At 40.5% G+C, this 22,106-nt stretch overlaps 1 protein-coding gene across 2 annotated transcripts in view; it reads right to left on the bottom strand.

The window, feature by feature from the left end:
• DAPK2 (death associated protein kinase 2) overlaps positions 1-20,782 on the bottom strand; it is a 173,854-nt gene extending 153,072 nt beyond the window's left edge. For both annotated transcript variants that reach the window (XM_051980890.1, XM_051980889.1), the window contains exons 1-2: positions 20,644-20,782; positions 6,427-6,524 (exon numbers count right to left, since the gene is read on the bottom strand). In XM_051980890.1, coding sequence (XP_051836850.1) covers positions 6,427-6,503 — 77 coding nt within the window. In that variant the 5' untranslated portion in view covers positions 6,504-6,524; positions 20,644-20,782. The remainder of the gene's footprint in view (positions 1-6,426; positions 6,525-20,643) is intronic.
• Between the last annotated feature and the right edge of the window lie 1,324 nt (positions 20,783-22,106).

The raw sequence follows: 22,106 nt of genomic DNA, 5'->3' as shown, positions 1-22,106 counted from the left end.
CTATCATTTCTTAGCTCAGATTCTAAATAAGACTATATATATTCCAGAGCTTTGAAAGGGAAAAAAAAATCTGTGTGTGTCCAAGTAAAAATAAAAGCCTAATATAATAGTTCCCACTTTTTAAAGACTTTTCAGTTTGCAAAACGCTTTATATAAAGGATGTATCATAAGTCTTAGTGCATTTTAAGCTAATAAAATTTTTAAATGCACTAAGACTTTTAGGACACTATATGTGATCTCATTTGAGTCTCCCAAAGATCCTGTGAAGTAGGTAATATTATTATCCTAATAGTCAGGAAACATGAGGCTCAGAGAATTTTAGTGCCTTATCCAATGACACACAAATTGTTAAATATTTGAGGCAAGCTGAGAACCCCTGAGGAAGAATGATAGAACACGGCCTGCCAGGGAAAATGGAGAGAATTTGGGGTTTTAAGTCTCTCTGAATCCCAGTCCTGTGACCTTGGGTCTTTGGTATTTTCATCTATAAAAGGAGGATTTTGGAGGGCTACATGGCCTCTTAAGATGCTTCCAGCTTGAAATCTAGAATTCTACGAATACAAATAAAGAAAGATCATGGTAATTTAGGAGTGGATGGAGCACTAACAAGGTGGTGGGGAAAAATTGGAGGAGCATTCAAGATGGAGGAAACATCTAAGTTTAAAGGAAAAGAGGGATTCTGAAAAGGGAACACAAGACAAGAAGTTCATTCCAGGAATTAAACCGCAAGCTAGATAAGAATACAAAGCAGTGTATGTGAATGCCAAACAGGAGAGAAAGGAATAGAAGGAGAGGGACCCACCTGAGCCAAGCCTTGGAAAAAACAGTAAGATTTAGACAAAGAATTACACAGAGGTTATATCAGGAAAAAGCAAATGGCAACAGTCAAAGCAATGGTCCAGAAAAGCCATGTCCTGGATTTCAGGAATAGAAAAGCAAGAGCAAAGGGTTCATGCAAAGGAATAATAGAAGATAAATCTGGAGAGCTAAGTAGAGAAGAAATCTTGGAGGTCCTGGAAGGCCAAGCTGGGTCTTAGCCTGCCCCTTTAATGCCCTTGAACAAATGCTTGTGTGTATGCATGAATCTGAGAGCAAATGCCTATTTAAGAATGAGAATGTGGGGATGTATAAAAATTACACATGTGTATGGAAATATCCCAATTATTTCTACTGCTCCTCAAATCCTCACCTCTCCTCCCCTAGGTCCCACCAATTCTGATGTAACCCGAGCAATTGTTCAGAACCTCCTTCTCTTGGACAAAGAAAAACTGAGTTTTTATAGGGCAATGCAGCAGTGACCAGAACACTGGCCTGAAGTCAGAAGACCTGAGTTCAAGTTCAGCCTCTGCTATTAACTGCTTCTGGAGCTTGTTTTTTTCCTTCAGCAAAAAAAAATAAAAAATAAAAAATAAAAAATAGAATAGAGAGAGAGACTTTTACTAGATGAGGGACTTTTACACTTCTTTTTTTTCCTTCTTGCTCACAGCACAATATTCTTTTCTGTGAGGCTCCAGAGCGCATTATGAAAGCTGGTAACAGCCACAAAAAGTTAGAAAACAGCTTCCTTTAATGTTACCATTATTTGTGGTGTCTGGTGTCTAGTGACCCCAGCTGGGATTTTCTTTGGCAAAGATACTGGAGTGGTTTGCCATTTCTTTCTCCAAATCATTTTATAGATGGGGAATGTGAGGCAAGCCGAGGGAAATAATTTACTCAAGAATTAAAAGTTAATTAAATAAATTAATTAAAATTTAAAATCAGAATTAATTAAGAATTTTTTAAGTGATTTACTCAGCTAGGAAGTGTCTGAGGCTGGGTTTGAACTTAGGAAGATGACTCCTGTCTCCTGTCAGATCCTTTTGATAAAAGCAGTCGTTTTTGTCCAGTTCTTTGTAAGTTCGTGGTTTCACATGTATTTTAAGGTCAATGTGTATATGTAATAGGCAAGTTTTGTTTATCTTGAAAAATATAAAATTTACTATGATGGGTAAATAAAATTTACATTAATTAAAATTATTTACAAATTTTCTTCTATCTGCAATAATATAACATCCAGAATTCTGGAATATACCCTTTTAGGTAACAGTTTGGATAACCTCTAAGGTTTCTTCTAATAATAAGGATAATAAATGAAATTAATATAGTAACCAAAATAAAAGCACTTTACATATCATTCCATTTGGTTCTCACAAGGCTATGAGATAAGTATTACAGGTATTTTGCAGATAAAGTAACCAAGAATCAAAAGAATTAAGTGTCTTGCCTATCCATAGCCACACAAGTAGGGGATACAGAAAAAAGGATCTGCACCAAGTCTTTCTGGATTCTGAAAGCAGCTTTTCCACTGTAACGTCTTGTCTTTCCCTCCTCTAGCTTTCATGAGGGATGATTCTCTGTCACACATGGTCTGGTACTCTTGCATACAGCCAAGAACAGGAGAAACCAAAATACTTTAGTGACCATTTCTCCAAACATCAGCGTCATGAGGAGATAACCTCCCTAGTCCTGAGAGTGCGAGTGTTACAACTCGCCAAGTTTCTGCACTTGGGCCTGAGAGGCAGAAACTCAGGTTGAAGCAGAGATAAGCAGGAACTGTTCCCGGCACCAGGGTCAAAGGCCCAGCAGCAGAGATCAGGACCCTCCATCCCTGGTCAGTCACTCTAAATAGGAAACTTGACTCAGTCAGCTTTTCCCACAGAAAGATTCTTATTCCCAAACTAGCTCTTAGCAGACACACAGAGAGATTCTTTCTTGCTTTGTTTAGCTAACAACTACTCAGTGGTCCCAGGGCTTAATAACTCCATGGCATCTCTCCTATCTGAGCTTTACACTATAGTACAATAAAAGTATCCTGGACTTGGTTCATAAGTTCTGTTACTTTTAACTTGTGTCTCCTGGGCAATTCAATCAACTTCCCTGGACTTGTTTTTTCATCTTAAAATGTGGGTGTCAAAGTGGACTCTTTGATACTTTTAAGTTCTAAATCAAAATTATTCATTTGGGAAGGTCCCCAAAGAAAGATCAAAACTCTGGGTTACTCATCTTAGGCTTGTGCTACAGCTCTCTGATCAGGTAAGATCATAGAGCATAATGGGCTCCCCTTGAGAAGGGGAGGATCCAAATGTATCCCTTGAGGTAAATTAGAAGTGGTTAAAGTACAGGTATATCTTGAAGATATTGTAGGTTTAATTCAAGATCACCAAAATAAAGCGAATATCATAATAAAGCAAGTCACAAATTTTTTGGTTCTTAAGTGCATATAAAAGTTATAGTGACACTATACTGTATTCTATTAAGTGTGCAATAGTATCATATCCAAAAAAAGCAATATATATGTATCTTAATTTTAAAATACTTCATTGCTTTAAAAAATGCTATCTTTTGAGCTTTAGTGAGTTATAACCTTTTTTGCTAGTAGAGGTTCTTGCCACCACATTGATGGCTATTGATAGCTGATAGCAGGGTGATGGTTGCTGAAGGCTGGGGTATGCTGTAACAATTTCTTTTTCTTTTTCTTTTCTGAGGCAATTGGGGTTAAGTAACTTGACCAGGATCACCCAGCTAGGAAGTATTAAGTGTCTGAGAGCAGATTTGAATTCAGGTCCTTGGCAATTTCTTAAGATAAGACAACAATAAAGTTTGTTATTATCAATTGACTTTTCCTTTCATTTGAACATTTATAAGTCATTGTAGTTAATGTTGTTAATTGGGGTAATTTTAGTATTGCTGTGTCTCAGGGAATAAGAAAGAAAGAGAGGGAGAAAGATAGGTAACTATTGGTTAATGAAGCAGTCAGAACACAAACAACATTTATGGATTATATTCACTGTTTTATATGGATATGGTTTATTGGTATCCCATAATAATTACAATTGTAATTTTAAAGATCACTGATCACAGAACACCACAACAGATATAATAATAATAGAAAAATTTTAAATATCATGAAAATTAATAAAATGTGACCCAGACATAATGTGAATACATGCTACTAGAAAAATGCATTTGATTTGTTAAATGGAGAGTTGCCATAAAGCTTCAATTTATAAAAAGTGCAGTATTTTCAAAATGCAATAAAATGAAGCACAATACAATGATGAATACTTGTTCAAAGCCAAGATAGTTTTTCACAAGGTAGGAAAGGAAGAATGGATGGTAGAATAATAATGACGTCTACTTCCCTTCCCCTCACCTATTTCTCCAAATCCAAAGAGAAAAGGGAAGAGGGGCATGGAAGAAGAAATACTCAAGATAACAACGTAAAAAAAATTTAGGAATCTATCATTTAAGTGATATAGAGAACCCTCTCTATCAATGCAGGTTATCCCATTCTTCATGACCTATGGCCCTAGGAAACTGCATAGAACACAGAGGTTATGAGTGACTTGCTTGGGTCATAGGCTGCTTTATATTAGAAGCAGGATTTGAACCCTGGTTTTAAAGCTAACTTTCTATTCCTTCTATTATGCTGCCTCTCACAAAACATTAAAAACAACCCATGGGAAATAGTTCTAACCAAGAAAACTCTTCCTCTAAAATCATACAAAATAAACTTCTTCTATAGGAGATGATTAGGAGGGTACTTAGCCCACCCCATGCCCTGACCTTTTTCTAGGGGCTGAAGTAGTGATAGACAATAAAGTAACATAGTCTGCCAGGGTCCCATTTCCATGGGCTGAAAACTGACTGAGAACCTACTATACTGGCAAGAAGCTGGGCTTCAGGTTACAAAAGCAGAATCTAACTCCAGATCCCGGGCAAACTTAGCCCTGACTTTCTTTACTCCTCCTCCCCCCTCCAAACAGGATCCACATCAGCAAGGGCAGCTGGTCCCCAGCATCAATAACTGTCAAGATTTTTACCTCCCCCACCTCCAACAGATGCTCCAGCTCCCTCCTTCCTCAGGATGAGTCAGCTCCCTGCCTGGATAACTCAATTTGAACTTTAAACAGCCAGGAATCCTATTCTTTCTGCAAAAAGGGCTTCTCTGACCCTTTGAAGCTGTTTCTCTTTGTTTTTTCACTTTTTAAAGAAAAAAAAGCAGGGGGGGAGGGGGAGGCAAAAGTTAGACCTTCTTCTTAAGAACTTTCCAGGAGGCCAAAATAAGTTCTGGGCCGTCTCTCCCATAATTCATTCTATATTGACTTTCTCAGAGAAAGGGAGCCAAAGGTAATAGAAATATAGTCTCCATGGTCTGGTTTTTAGCCTAAAGAGTGTGTGTATGTGTACACATGCATATACCTTTGAGTGTGTAAAGAAAGGCAGTATAGTGGAAAGAGCACTGAATGTGGAATAAAAAGAACCAGACTTGAATTCAGGATCTGTCACTTACAACCTATCCAGCCTCAGAAAACAGATATCAGCCTCAGTTTCCATATCTATATTGGTACTTCTGAGTTAAAAGGTCAGATATCAGAGGCTTTCTATTCGAACCCTTTCCCCACCCCACCACCTTAAATATCCCAGCTGCATGAAGGTCCTCAAGGGCAGCAGTTGCTTGATTTTTCTGTCTCAGCATCATTGCAGGTATTTAATAAAAGTTCACTGAATTGAATTTTACTCCATCCAATCTCTGATTACAATAAGGGGCTCTCTCCCATCACACCTCCTCCACGATTACCTCCTATGCCAGTAAAATGGAGCATCTAACATCTGGTTCTAAATCCAAGATCCTGTAAGGTAATTCTGAGAGTTCATGTCTGTGAGTACAGTGTGGTTGCACATGCATAAATGAACCAGTAAGAGTCCGTGTCAGTATATTAAACACATTTCTTAAATAGGTCTTTTATAATCAGGAAGTCAGAAAAAATGTTGAAAAAATTTCCATTTCTGTCCAACTATTACTTGCTTTCAAGTCCTTGAAAAGAATTCTGCCCTGGAGTTCTGGATTTAACAAACCTGATATAACAAATATAACTCAGATCAGAGATTTCATCATGGTTCACTTTATTTTTTTTGTTTTTTTTAATACAAACTAGTTTTCAGAAAGATTACATCACCTTTCCATCAAGCTGTGAGCTTAAAAAAGAGAAATTCCTGGGGCCATGGAGAGTCAGAAATGAGAACAGGAGAAACGGATCAACAGGTCAGGTCAGAGCTCTTAATGAAAAACTATTTAAAAATGAATAACAATTTAAGGCTAGTTTGACCATAGCAAAACAGTCAGCTACATTGCCCCATAAATAAAGGAGTCTGCCATTCTGATCCCTTTGCCTTGAGCCACAAATTTCCAAAGAGGGAAACTGTGGTTGTGTTCTCCAAGGCTCACCTGAAAACTGAAAATAAACCTCAGGCTGGGAACATTCATTTTTAAAACCACCAGTGTCTGGGTGCAGTTACCAGGCAGAGCCCTGGGAAACTGGTTTACGGTTGCAATAAGACAAGGGTAAACAGACTTGGCTGCAACTGTTATCCACAGGCTCTTACCTTCCCAACTCTTCTCCAATTTCATATACATCCTCCACCTTCTGCTGTTTGAAGGTCGCCATATTTGGGCTCCTCATTGAGACTTGGAGCTAATGTACCTGTCAACGAATGGGAAGGAAGAGATGTTAGGATGGCCGCACAAATCAGCATAGGCTTCCAAAGCCTGGATCTGAAAAGAAATCAGCCTGCAGAGAAAGCACAGATTAAAACAACAGATACTGGAGCCCCTGACTCTTTTAGGAAACTCAAATATTGTGACCCTCTCCTCCATCGCCCAATATATCACATCACCAACTGTGGGGGGAGCTGGGAAAGATACCTTCCTCCATAGGAAGTATTCTGGATACCACTACTACAAAACTGTTCTCCCTCTTTGTGCAATGGTTTTAAAGTCAGGAACAAAGCCCAGAAGGGGTCAAACAAAATTATATATATATGAAATATATTATGTGTATAATACATTTCATATATATATATAATTTAAAGAGTATAGAGCTCATAATAGATAATATATATCCCTATATTTCTGATCTCTATAAGCTCTTTAAATTCCTGTCTGAGCAACATTTCTTCGGATATTGGCACATGCCATTATCAACTACATTACTGCTTTGGCCCTGTTGAGTCTGGAAAAAGATCCACTGACTTTTTGGCACAGGGCATTACAACCTGTATATGAAGCCAACTAAAGCAGGCCATCTAAAATTGTTCTTGGCGGCGCTGCGCTGATATCCCACTTATCTGAGGGTCAGATTTCCAGGCTTTGAAGTGGCACAGAGCACATACAGCCCCACGGGTAGAAGCAGGCCAGAAAGGCCTGAAAGAGTCGTCCAAAGTCCACAGAAAAGATGTTCAGTAGCTCTCACAGAATTCTAATTCACTTGGGTTTCTAAAAGGAAGACAGTAGAAATGGCAAGTCAACTAGAAATAGTCCCACTGAAAAGTGGAATGGACTAGATGACCCTGAAGATCCCTTCTAACTCTGTCTATAAGTCTGTGACAGAAAAAGTCTGAAAGTAAAGGACCCCCTCCCCTCACGCCACCAAAGTCTAAGAAGCAGACATAAGAATTATAAAAGCAGTCTTCTAGGTCCATTTAGTGTAGGCACTAATGACATTCTATATATCACTAGGAAGAAACTTCACTCAGAATTGGGGAAAAAATTAAAATAACCCATCCAAATCCATCCAAAAATAATCCAAAGTGTCAAAATTCAATGCTGGCAGGGTTGTATAGAAACAGACACACTCACTTATTGTTAGTGGATTTGGATATTAGTAGGATCATTTTGGAAAGCAATCTGAGAGTATACAGAATCATAAAATAAGATTATCCATATATTAAGAGTATTATCCTAAAGAAAAAGACATTTTTGTTCTAACACACACACGAAGGTAATAAACATTTATTAAGTACCTACTTTGTACCAGACACTGTGCTAAGCCCTGATGAGACAAATGAAAGCTAAAATAATAGACCCTAACCTCGAAAAGTTTACATTGTAATGGGGAAGAGAAAATATAAAAAAAAGCAGAAAAGCAGGAGGGGGATGGGGATAAAGAGTACCTATGGAGGGCTATTGTGTCTGAAGTATGTAAAGTAAGAAGCTGAAACAAGAATAAAATAGAGCCACTCCGGCACATCCTCAAAATGGAGGTTCAGAAAGAACTCACCATTGAGTCAGTGCAGAAGGATATTTTAGAATAAGAAAGCTCCAGATACAAATGCTTGCAAATCAAGAAGTATTTATTAAGCATGTGCCCAAGTTATGTCAAGGATTCTAATACAAAAATATAAAGCAATCCCAATCCCTATTTACATTGGGATGTAAGGTTCGTATTCACAAGAAGTTTGTATTCCAAAAAAAATAGACAAGTACACATAAAAATATAAACAGCATAAATGCAGTGACTAGATACAAATATGTAGTTAACTGTAATAGCATTTATATATCACTTATCTAAGCAATGTCCTAAATACTTTACAAAGATTATCTTAGTTGATCCTTATTAACCCTACAAGATAGTTGCTATTATTGTCTCTATTTTATAGTTGAGAATTTTATAGTTTTATAGTTGCCATAAGGCAAACAGGCTAAATAACTAGCCCAAGGTCACACAGCTAGTAAATGTCTAGATCTGCACCTGAACTCCTGACTCCATCTACCTGACCCCAGAACACCTTCTATCTCCCTAACTTGGAAAGGGGGGACTAGCACTTGAGGGCAATCAGGAAAGCTTCCTGGTGTCCAGACAGCGTTTGATCTGTGTTGTAAGGGAAGAGTTCCATCTTCTACACCATGAAGTCTCTTCTGATTTGCTCCAACTGCTAGCCCCCTTTCCTGAATCACCTTGTGTTGAGGCAGTTTGGTTGCCCAGAGGTAAGGAGGGAGTGCATTCCAGGGATGGAGAGCCAATACAAAGCACAGAGATGGTGTAAAAGACAAACAGTTTGAATCTCAGAGTGTGAAAGAGAAAGTCATGTACAAGGAGGATGGAAAGATGGATTGGGGCCAGGTTATGAAGACCTTTAAAAGCTAAATAAATAAAAGCTAAATTTTATTCCAGAGGCAATAGGATGCCACCAAAGTCCAGATCTGAGTTTAAAGAATACCGCTTTGGCAATAATATATAAGATGTACTGAAGTGGGGAGAGACTTGAAACAGGAAGGTAATGAAATTGTGCAGGTGAGAGGCAATGAAGACCCGGACATCTTTACAGGAGAGGAAGAGACATTTGAGATGGATTCCACAGTGCTAAAAGCACAAAATTTGATTACAAGAAATAAAGATGGTATCAAGCCTAAATCCTTAGGTGATTAGAAGAATGGTAGCATGAGCAATAAAAATAAAGAATTTGGGAAGAGGAGCAGATTGAAGAGGGGAGGGGAAATCAATAACACAAAATAATTGTAATATTGGATCCAATAATCTGCAATACTGGAACCAATATTGGATACTTGCCTGATCATCCTAGGGGCATTACTCTGCCCCACCTAAATGAGCCCTAGTTCGCCTTCCAAGAGTTGCCTGCTACTATCAGAAGATGATCTGATGTACGGGGCAGAGAAGTGACCTGTGGATGGGAGGCCAATTTCTCTAAGATCACTTATACAGGTGATACTGTGTATACCTGGCTAGCAGTTGGGTTAGACCTGCATTGTAATTGCTTTAAAGAGCGATACCTGCCAAAGAATTGGACACTGAGGGGATGCCCATCAATTGGGGAATGGCTGGATAAATTGTGGTATGTGATTATGATGGAATATTATTGTTCTATGGGAAATAATGAGTAAGATGCTCTCAGAAAAACCTGGAAAATCCTCCATGACTCAAGCAAAGTGAAATGTACCATGTATAAAGTAATAGCAATATTGTGGGATGATCAGTGAATGACTTTGCTATTCTCAGCAATTCAATGATCCACCATTACTCTGAAGGATCTTTGATGAAAACTACTATCCCATGTCCAAAGAAAGAATCGATTGTATCTGACTATAGATTGGAAGCATACTTTTTTTTACTTTATTTATCTTGAGTACTATTTGAGGAGGGGGAGAGGAGATCTATTTCACAACATAACTTTTATGGAAATGCTTTGCATAATTTCACATGTCCCTTATTAAAGGGGGAGTGTGGATGGAGGGCAAGGGAAAAAACTGGAACTCAAAGTTTAAAAATAAAAAAACAAATGTAAAAAATTATTTTACATGTAATTGGGAAAATTAAAATATCATATATATATATATATGTGTGTGTGTGTGTGTATATATATATTTTTTTTTTTTTTTAAAGAGAGTGATACCTGACACAGAAGAGGAAAAGTTGGGAATTTGCACAACAGAAGGAAGAAGGGACAGAGAGAAGAAAGATGTGATTGAGCTGAAGTCAAGCCCTATTTGAGAGTAGGAAGGGATCCACTTTCTACCTTCCACCTTCCATTGGTTGGTCACATACCTTATGAGGTCAGAGACCATGAGATAAGGCCCACATGGGGCAATAAGATCCTTTACTTTGGAATCCACTGGCCCAGAGCATTGAGAGGTTAATTGGTTTGCTTATAGTTATTCTGTTAGTATGTGTGAAAGGGTTTAAAAGCAAGTCTTCCTAACCCATATTTTGGAGGAGTTATAATCCCTCAAATCACAACTGCTCTTATAGCCGACTCTTATATTTAATCTGAAAAAAAAAAAAAAGGAAAACCAATGAAGACCCACTTACCGCTCTCAAGGCCATGAAATGAAAGGAATCAGAGGACAGAACCCAGGAAGTTTGAGTAGATGGAAATGCACAGACTAGTCTAGCACAAGATGGAAAACCAAGTATGGATTGCAATCTATAGCAGTGGAGCACCCACATAGAAATATTCAAATGAGGGAGCAATACAGTAGTGGGGGGAAGAGGGGGGAGTGGCTTGTTATAGAAGAATAAATCAAAAACAAGTAAAGATGACCGGCCTTCCCAAAGTGATTTTATTTCATTTACTTAAAAGACAAAATATATACTGAAATAGTTAGGAAAAGATACATGCTATGAAACTAAACAGGGGGCCTCATTCAACTACAATTTCCTAATTTGCTTGGGGTGCTTTGGACCACCTCCTCTCACCATCATTCAGGGAGAGAGACTCTTCTTAGAGAAAGAGACAGAGTTCTGGGTTCTAGTCCTTGCTTCTCCCACCAGTTAGCTAGGACACCTCAAGCTAGTCACACTTCATTTCTCAATCTTTCATAGTTGGAGAGATCAGGCAGATTTTTTTTCTAGTCATTTTTCAGTCCTATCCATCTCTCTCTGGGACCCCATTTGAGGTTTTCTTGGCAAAGATATTAGAGTTGTTTGTCATTTTACAAATGAGGAAACATAGACAAAGAGAGTTTTAAGATCACACAACTAGTAAATTCTGAGGCCACATTTGAACCAGGAAGGCTCCAGGGCTGGTATTCTATCCATTAATCCACCCAGTTATCCTGATATAGTCCAGGTTCTCTTCACCTTTTTGTGTGTCATGGAACCCTCCGACAATCTTGTGAGATCTATGGACCTTTCATTAGAATAATAATTGAAATAAATACTAAATTTCAATTATAGATTACTTTAAAATAAGCTGTAATGTTTTTCCTAATCAGTTCACAGATCTCATGAAATCTTTCTATGGCAAGAGGTCATGAACTCCATTCCAAATTAATAATCCAATTCCAATCTAATGAACTCAGTTTGTAATTGAGGAGATGAGGCCTAGAGAAATCAAGAGACTTCCCTATGAGAACAAGTAACAGTACTAGTATTTGAACACAGGTCCTTGGGCTCCAAATTCAATTTCTTTTCTCTGACACTGGGATGCCCCATATTGATCATTTGGTCTATAGACAAATTAAATTTAAAACAAACAAACAAAAAAAGGTTCCAGTAACACTAGGCTAGAGTTTCAGTTAGAGGGAGATTTTAATCTAATTTAATTTAATAAACACTTAAATGTTCCAATATATGGTACTTTCTAAGGCTACCAAAACAAAACAACCTCATCTTTCAAAGAATTTATATGTCATTTTGGGGATACAAGTTGCAAGCAAATGAATAAATAAAAAGGAATTTCAAAAGTGAAAGTCTGTTGGGGAAAATGAAGAAAATTACTGTGGCTTATTCCTAAATCTATTAAAATCAGTGTTAGAGCTAAAAGGAGCTTAGTAGAAGTCAATTTTACATTAGGAAAATTGAGGCTCGTGAAAGGTTAAATAATTATCTGAACTCTCAATTCAAATCAGCATTTGTCCAGATACAACTTTATAGGCCAAACACTTGCAATACTTTTGTTTACTAAAGAGACAAACTGAGACCTTTAAGGTTGCTGAAAAGACGCCGAGATTATGAGATAAGAGCCCTGCTGAAGGGGGAAGAGCTGTTCTTTTGCCCACTCGGCCCCTCTTCCTCCAGTGTCCCAAGGCAGAAATCTCACCGTCCCACCCCACCTCTAACTGCCACCCTTACGCATTTAAGGCATGTTTTACAAAACTAAACATACCAAAAAAAAGGTAAAACTAACCCTCAATCAAAGGTCTAGAGATCAGAAATTTCCTTGGCAGGCCGCTTTTCTTCTGCCTGACAATCAGATTGTTTTAGCCAGCTCCAGCAGAGCTTGTATTACCACAACGGTGATTTTTATAAAGGTCAAAGATGGCAGCAGGTGTGTAAATTTCATTCTCTTTCATCCGCTCCAGCCCTTTCTACAACCTGGAGTTCAGTTCCTAGGACACAGAGCCCTCCCTTCCAGGAGGAAGGGGACCATGTTTAGGGACCAACCCTGTCCCCTCCCCCCATCTTGAGGGCCCTAGCATCTCCCCATCTTCCTGCGGGGGGTTACTGCTTTACATGTGATGGCCACTCCCTACCCCATCCAGGGGCCAATGAAAGTCCTTCTATTGAAACTTCCCTCTTCTCTTACAGGTGTGGGATATAAACCCCCATTAAAGCCCCCCGGCCGCAGAGCATGCTGTGTTTGGACCCTATGCTCCCCCTACACTGTGGGTCCTCGATAAACCCAGCAAAATCCATTTATGTGCTGGTGTCCAAGTACAGAGCTTGCCACTAGGCTACAAGTCAAAGGGCCCTTGAAAGACCTAGCCTTTCTAAATATCCTCAGAGTTTAGCACAGTGCCTAGCACACAGTAGGTGCTTAATAAATACTAGTTAACTCTGACTTTGAGTCACTGTATTTCAGTATAAACACTGGGAGAGGGAAGGTTAAGAACCCTTCTCTAGGTTAATTGATCTATCAGGCTTTTACAATAATAATAAGAACAAGTTAATCAAATTTTTCCAGTAGAATGTAAGTTATTTGAGGGAAACATTTTTTTTTTTAATTTGAATTCATGTTGAATATTAGATACTTAATATATGTTTGTTGAATTGAATTTAAAACAAAAATAGGAAATTCTGGTTTGACATGAGAGGGGTTTACTTTCTAAAAGGCATTTAAACTTTATGTATTTACAATATATTGTCTTTAAATAGGAAAGATCTTCTTTCCCTCCCTGATCCTAAAGGATTTTAGGTAGGATTTGATTTATAAAAACAGAATTCACCCCCATTTTTTCAGGAAGGCCTCTGTTGGATCATTTTTTTTATGTGCAAGGACAAAATGCTGAGTAAAGTTATATGCTACAATAATGGGCTGTAGTTCATTTGTGGCTCCCTGGCTTGCTCTTACCTTTCTTAATCCTCACCCCAAAATTTTTGATGACTAGACATGTGTTAGTTGGTCAAACTCATTATGTTCAAAATTGAACTTACTCTTTTTTTACAAAAAAGCTGTTCCTACTCCTGACACAGCTGGATGGAACAGTGGAGAGTGTGCCAGGGCTGGAGTCAGGAAGATTCATTTTCCTGAGTTCAAATGTGGCCTCAGACACTTAGTAGCTATGTGACCCTGGATAAGTCACTTTACTCTGTTTGCCTCAGTTTCCCCATCTGTAAAATGAGCTGGAGAAGGAAAAAACAAACCCCTCTGATATCTCACCCAAGAAAACCCCAAATGGGATCATGAAGAATCAGGTATGATTGGAAAACAGATCAATAATTCCTGACTCCTGTATTTCTGTCCTGAATTCCTCCTATTCACACACATCCTGACCACTGCCAATTCTACCCCACAACATATCTCATTTATCCCCTTTATGTTCTCATTGCCACCACTCCAATCTATTCCCACATTACTCCAAGTAGTACTTGGAGAGCTACAATCATGGAACCTCCCAGCTGCCAGGCTGACCTCCTTCCTATTAATACTTGATATCACTATCAAATTGACCTCATTTATGAACAATTCTGATCTTGTGGAATCAAAAATCTAAAGTTGAAAGGGAAAGTGGAGACGAATCCAATTCTTCATTTTACAAATAAAGAAACCAAGGTCCAAGGAGATAGCAGAGTCAGAACTTGAAGCCCAGATTCCAGGTCCCCCATTGCACACATTACCTGCCACACCATTCCTATGATCACAACTAGACCCCCCCCCACACAACCTATGACTCCTTATTTGGTCCCAATAAAATCCAATATCATTGGTCTGGTATTCATGCCACAGTATGATACTACCTTGCCTTTCCAGCTTATTTCATACTACTCACAAATAATTACTCAGTGCTTCCACTAAATTATATTGTTTTTCATTCAATTATACATGCCCCAAGCTTTCCTGCTTGTATGCTTTTGCTCACATCATTCCCATGCTTAAAATGTCCTCTCAATCTTTTGACTCTTTACTCATCCTTTAAGACCTTGCTCAAATATGCTTCTTCCAAGAAGCCTTCATTGGTTGATATCTTCAATTGGAAATTGTTTTTCCTTCCTTAGCTGGACCTGCATATTGAAAAGGCAAGGCACTTTTTAACCTTATTATCTTTCATTATTTATTCTAATTATCTGTGAGTAACATGTCTCCCCTATTAGACTACAAACTGTGAGGATTAAGAACTGTATCTCTGTATCCCCCAGGGGTCCTCAAACTACGGCCCGCGGGCCAGATGCGGCAGCTAAGGACTGTTCCTCACCCAGGGCTATTAAGTTTCTTTATTTAAAGGCCCACAAAACAAAGTTTTTGTTTTTACTATGGTCTGCCCTCCAACGGTCTGAGGGACAGTGAACTGGCCCCTATTTAAAAAGTTTGAGGACCCCTGCTAGGTACGAGGTACTACCTAGGGCCGAGTACCTACAATAATATTCTAAGGTAAAGAAGATATTATTGTAGGTACTGGGTAATTAGATTATTATTACTAGGTAATTAGATTAATTTAACTAGGATAAACCACAGGATCATAATTCTTGGAGCTAGACACTTAAGGATCAATTAATCTAATCTCACTTTCTAGATTGGGAAACAGGTGATTAATAGAAATCTGTTGAATGGTTTGAATTGAAACAATTGTCTGGGATGTGCTATAAAGCATAAACTCTTCCTACTATCTCTGATCCAACACAACTAAAACCAGACTTTTTAGGTTGAAAATCTGTTCCTTCTGAAGTGTATTTCTGTGGTTGGCACTATCTTTCTCCAGTTTATTCAGACTCAAAAATCTCAAAGTCACTATGGACTTCTCCCTCTACCTTGCAGCTAGGTGGTGAAAGTGAAAAAAATCTGGCTTTAGAGTCAGGAAATTCTGAGTTTAAATTTGGCCTCAGATGTCAATTATGGGCCTCAGTTTCCTCAATTATAAAATGGGAATAATAGTACTTTCTTCCCAGGTTTGTTATGAGGATCAAATGAGGTTATATTTGTAAAGCATTTGACACAGAGTAGGCACTTAATTGATTTCCTCCCTCCTTTCCCCTGCCACTCACATCCATTCAGTGGAAGATGGTAAATTTAGAGCTGGCAAACCCCTAGGACATCTAGACCAGCTTCTCTTTCTAGATGAGGATAGTCCTTTAAGTAGCCAGTCCCAACATCCCACTGTTCCCCAGCATCTAAATTCAGTAACTCATGGCTATCCAACACCACGTTGCCCCACCCAGATCCAATCCCTTATCACCTCTCACCTAGATTACTGCCATAGCCTCTTAACAGATTCCTTTTTGTTCAGTGTCTCTCAGCTTCCAGGGCACCCTATCAGAGAAATCTTAATGTACATACCCGAGAAATTTCCCTTGCTGAATGATCTTTAGAGATTCCCCAGAGCCTATCCAACAAAGCCTGGACTCCTGAAGGGCCTCTAGAATCTGGTCTCAACCTACCTTTCCCGGCTTATTTTACCCTAGGCCCCTTCCCCTAGCCACCAGGATAACCCACGTGTTCCGCAGTCTGTGCCTTTGATCAGGGCCGAAGTGCCCCCACCCTCACCTCTGCATCCTCCCTCCCGGGCTGAACCTCCTCCAAGGTCCAGTTCCGACTTTGTTTTTTCCTCCCTCACTCTCGTCCCAGGTCCCTCTAGCCAGAAGTGACATCTCCCTCCCCAGATCTCTCCAAACCCTCTGCGCTTCTCTTCCGCTCTTATTAGACCAAGTTTAAATTATAGTTATTCAGATGCGTGACTTTTCCCCTTCTAGTTTACATATTCCATGAGGGCTAGGGTTTATCTGCCTCTTGTGTTTCCCTCTGATCTACCACAAGGCTTTGTACACAGATACTTAATAATGTTTGTAGATTGATTTAGTTCCTTTCAGTGGAAAGCAGATAACAGTTTAGAGCTGAAAGAGATCAAATGACACCTGCATTTTAAACATGAGAAAACTGAGGCTCAGGAAGATTAAGCCTTGCTCAGAGTCATCCCTATAACAAAGGAAAGGAACCAAAATTTGAACACAGTTCTTTCGTGCTAAATCCAGTACAATTTCCATGATGCTCTGCTGCCTCTGGGAGGGTTCTAAGGGTATCTGGCAGTCCAGGTTTAGCCAGATATGTAAGACGTCTCCACCCCTACCACAAATTTAAGCCCCTTTCAGGGTCAGCCTGGCCTGGCTATGGCCTCCAGCATCTCCACTTTGGTGCAAAGCTCCTTCCAACAATCCATGCTACTAGGGGCCCCAGTTTACTGATTCATACACAGCTGGAATTACAGTGGTAGCCCCCAAAACAATCCACTGGCAGCGATCCCGGGAATGGTCAAACAGACCATGAGCTTGGCTGGAGACCAATCCGTGGTGGGTGACATTCCACTCACCCAGAGCACATTCATCTGCAGCGGCCCTGCTTCCAGACTTCCTCTTCCCCTGAAGGAGAAGCTCCTGGCAAGGGAACTACTGCCCGAGGCTCCAATTCTTGCACAGCCAAGACTTTCAGATACTCCTGAGCCAGCTCCCTGAGTCTGGGGATTGTAGGACTGTGAGTTCCAAGGTGGTACAAAGTGATCCAGCTTCCCAACAACAAACCTCCCTCCCTCCTTGGATTAGTGTATCCTCTCTCTCTACTTTTTCATGAAAACGGTTAGATCCTTCTAAGATGGATAGCAAATAACCTAAGTGAAATGGAGGAATACCTTCAAAAATATAGATTGCCCAGATTAACAGAAAATGAAATAAATTACTTAAATAGTCCCATTTTAGAAAAAGAAATAGAAAAAAACTATTAATGATCTCCCTAAGAAAAATTCTCCAGGGCCAGAGGGATTTACATGTGAATTCTACCAAACATTTAAAGAACGATTAACTCCAATGCTATACAAACTATACAAAAAAGGACTCCTACCAAATTCCTTTTCCGACACAGACAGGGTACTGATACCTAAACCAGATAGGATGAAAACGGAAAGAAAATTATAGACCAATTTCCTTAATGAATTTTGATGCAAAATCTTAAATAATATGGACATCAAAGTCTTTAAGGTTAATACTCCTTAAAGTTGCTACTATCAAGAAAGACTTACATTTTAACCAACCAAAGGAAAGATGATATGAATTTAGATTTCATAGGATTGTATCCTGGGAACTCTTAAAATGATAAAAATCAAAGAGCTGGAAGAGACTTCAGACACTATTAGGTTCAATCTCTTCTTTTTACAAACAAGACAGGAAGAAACCTGAAATCAGGAAGACCCAAATTCAGATCTGATTTCAGATACTAAATAGCTATATGGTTGGACAAGTAAGGTACTTATCCTCTGTATGCCTCAGTTTCCCTTATGTAAAATGGAGATCACAATAGAACCTACCTCCCAGGGTTATTGTGAGGATAAAATTAGTTGTTCATAAAGCATTTTGAGAATCTCAAAGCATTATGGTTAGCTGATACTATAATATTATACTACTATGTATTTAATATCTTATATATAATTAAAATTAAACTTATGTAATTTAATTTAAATATTTAATATAATATGTATTATATTATAATGGTATAAGGAATCTAGTGCTAATGAGAGCTTAGAGATCATCTGGTCCAACCCCTTTTTTTATAAATAAGAAACTAAGACCTTTCCCCAGGATTGAAATGTCTTGCCCAAGATCAGAAATGCAGTAAATAGTAGAGTTTAGGCAACATGGCATAGTGGAAAAAACAATGATTTTGAAGTCAAGGAAGCTAGGTTTAACTCCTGATTCTACCACTTGTTAACTGTGTGATCTGGGGCAAATCACTTGCTCTCCATCTACCTTGGTTTCCTTATCTGTAAAATGAAAACTAGATGGCCTCTAAGGTCCCTTCCAATTCTAAATATAATGACCTATGATTTTTCATATTTCCTGTGCTCTTTTCAATAAATTTTCAGATGATCACTAGGAAATAGGGTTTGGGAGAGATGGGGGCCTTTTTAGTTCCCTGAAGCCATAACAAAAAAAGGGGAGAGAGAATCAGGAGGAAGAATAACAGAACCTGCACTGTGGGGCATAAAAGCCAAATGCTCTCCTCTTGGCATAGCATATTTTGTTCAAGTCCCAACTCTCCACAAGGAAGTACTCTAGGCCTGTGTTTCAATGGTGACCATTTTGGACAAGAACTGCAGTTCCAATTGGAACATCATTTTGCCCAAGAAATCAGAGATGAATTGTCCCCCAGGGCAGTATGGAATTGTCTCTGCCCCACCTCGCTCCCCTACCCATCTGAACAAGGTTATTCAAGTCTTTTTATCTCTTGATACTCTACATTTTCTGTCTCTCTCTCCTTCCATTCTCTCCCCATCCCCAAACCTTAACCTGACCAATTCATATTCCCGGAATATAACAAGACTGGACAAAGTCAAGGGGTCAGTGGGACCTTCACACACCTGGGATATAGCCTAGGAGTTAGGACTCAACATTTACTAAGACCGAACATGTATTGACCCCTAAGAAGCTTCATGGCCTAGTGGTGGGAGGGGAAGGGGAGAAAGGGCTCTGGGCTGAAAGGACTTGCATTCAAATCCTCCTTCTGCTATGATATCTTTGGCAATAACTTCCTATCCCTAACTTTTCTAATCATTTGTAAAATGGACGATTTCTAAGATATTTTCCAGACCTAAATGCTATAATGCAGCATTTTGAAGATGAGCTTACCCCAGCCATGGATACTGAAGGTCTTTTAATTTCATCTCCATTGAGTAATATTTTATATAATGGGATTATAGGGAGAGCACAAAGTAGGCAACAAATATGCCCTCCTAAGAAATATACACTCTTTGCTTCATTACACTTGGATGCTAAGGCTAGTTTTGAAAAGAATTTCAACTCTCTTAAATTCAAAGCACTCTGGAGAAAACTGTTTAACGTGTGGGAATGGGTATGAATCCTGCTCCAGCACTTCGTGGATATGCAGACTGCATAAAGCAAGTCACTACATTTCCCTGAGCCTCAGTCTCCCGATCTGTAGAATGGGGATACTATTTATTATTACCTACTACCCAGGGTTTTCCTGTGGAAAAGTTCTGTGTCAACTCTAAAATGTTTTAAATTTTTATTGTTGTTATTATTGTTGTTGTGTTTCCTTGGCTATCTGCCCCTAGGCAGCAAGGATGACCTTAAGTTTTAAATGGAGAAAGACAAGCTCCATGCATAGAACTAGCGCTGAATGACAGTTTTAGGGCCGGGGAAGTAACGATCAAACCGGATCTCTCAGATCCTTCTGCCGTCAGCTCCCATACTCATCTCCATTGTTCTGGTCAGACCAGATTCCCCCCGGGGGGGGGAAACAAGGGAAACCCCATTTTGTGGTTCCGAGAAACGGCCACCTTGGGGGAGGCTGCGGGCAGCGGGCTGGAAGGTCTGCGGCTAAGACCTAGCTCCCCCGTCTCCCGGCGGCTGACAGTTTTATCCCGAGGACAGCCCCGCTCCCGGAGGCAGGTGAGAATTGCGGCAGTGAGCTCCCCAAGGGCCAAGAGATGAGAGAGAGGGACTCGGACAAGCCAGTTTGGATGGCGCGGCCAGGAGAGGCCCCCGAAGGGATTGCCTCTTTGGCCTCTACCCCCCCCCCCAGCCTTGAAGGAGCTTGCAGCAGGGGAGGGCTGGTATGGGACAGGAGGTGCAAGAGGAGCCCCTCGGGCGCTCGGGGAAGCCTGGACCGGGAGGAGAGCCGGCAAAATGCGCGCAAGCAAACCCGCGAAGAGAGAAGCAAAGTAAGAGCTAGCGATTGGCCAGCCTGCCGCCCCGACGGTAAGTGGGGACAGCTGAGCGCTGGGAAGTTCCAAACTCAGCTGCACTTGCGGGACCCGGCGGGGGCTCTGGCTGTCAATCCCGCGCCCTCTCCGCTGGGGGCTGCGGCCGCCGGTCCCGGAGAGCCCCCAGGCGGGGGTTTCCGTCGGGGCCCAGGGGCGCTACTCACCGCGGGACGCTATGCTGCTTCTGCCGCCGCTGCGCATTCGGACTCCGCGGGCACTGCGCTCCCTCCCGCTCTCCGAGGGCGCTCCGAGCGAGCGGCGCAGAAAAGCAGCACAAGGGGAGGAGCGGGGCGCCGGGGACTCCGCCACCGGTTAGAGGCGAGCCCTTCGGCCCGGGACAGGGGTGGGGGTTGGGGCGCCCCCTGCTGGCCGCCCGCGTCCTTGCCGGGGGCACCTCGGATTTCTGCCCTTCCTCCTCTTGACCTAGTGCACTGGGGACTTCCAGGGTCAGGATCAATGGATCAAACAAACATTTATTAAGGACCGCTTTGCGCCAAGCACCGCTTTAGCAACAGGGCGTGTGCGTGTGTGCGTGTGTGAATATATATATATATATGAAACAATTCAAAGAGAGGGACACTGCGGTCCAGTAGAAAAGCAGATTTGGAATCAGGACCTGGGTTCTAACACTGCTCTGTTATTCCCTGCGTTACATTTAGCCTCCTGTAAAACCCAGGGGGGAAGGTTAGATTAAGTCACCTTCTTGAAATCTATGGTCCTAGGGTTCCCCGCCCTCAAGGATCTTCCATTCGTTGTGGGAGACGAAGTAAGTAGAGGTAATGAAAAGGAATTATATAGAAAAATTACAAGGTCCTTAGAAAGGGAGGAGGCACTAGTTGTTGTGGGGGGGGGGGGGACACCAGGAAAACCTCTGGAAGAAAGTGGTTCTTCGTTTGCATCTAGAAGGGAGAGAGAATTCCACATCATATATAGAATTCTATCTTTATAAAGGCACAATAAAGCATACTGCAGGCGCAGCGGGTGAGGGTTGAGGAGTGGAGGGCGGGCCAGGGCAAAAGCGTGGAAGATGGAGCCTTTCAAAAACCTCCTCTTCCCATATAATTACACTTATACTCTGTGCTCCAGTGATGATGGCCTCCTTGCAGCTCCAACACAACAAGCCTATTCCCTGTCTCCAGGAATTCTCATTGACTGTCTTCCTCCCATGACTGGGAACTATCTCCCTCCTCATCTTCACGACCTGATTTCACTGGCTTCCTTAGGCCAAAAGTTCCACTTTCTGCAGGAATCCAGCCTTCCTCCATAATCTTAGTGCCTTCTCCCTGAGCTTCTCTCTAATTTATCCTGCATATATTTTATTTATACAGTTATCTGTAGGTTGTCTCCTCCATGAAATCATGAGCTCCTTAAAGAAAAGAAAAAGAGAAAGAAGTAGAAGAAAGAAGAAGAAGAAAGAAGAGGAGGAGAGGAAGAAGAGGAGGAAGGATGAAAAAAATGAATGATTTATAAAATACTTCCACACTATCTCCCTTGCTCCTCACAACAATACTAAAGATAGAAAAGAACAAGTATTTCCATTATAGATGAGGAAACTGATTCTCAGAGAGATCAATAGAAGCAAATGTCAGAAGCAAGACTAGAGCAATCATCCAAGTTGAGCTCAGCT

The sequence above is a fragment of the Antechinus flavipes genome, chromosome 2 (assembly GCF_016432865.1).
Source record: "Antechinus flavipes isolate AdamAnt ecotype Samford, QLD, Australia chromosome 2, AdamAnt_v2, whole genome shotgun sequence".
NCBI lineage: Eukaryota > Metazoa > Chordata > Mammalia > Dasyuromorphia > Dasyuridae > Antechinus > Antechinus flavipes.
This window is presented reverse-complemented; position numbering and strand designations above follow the sequence as displayed.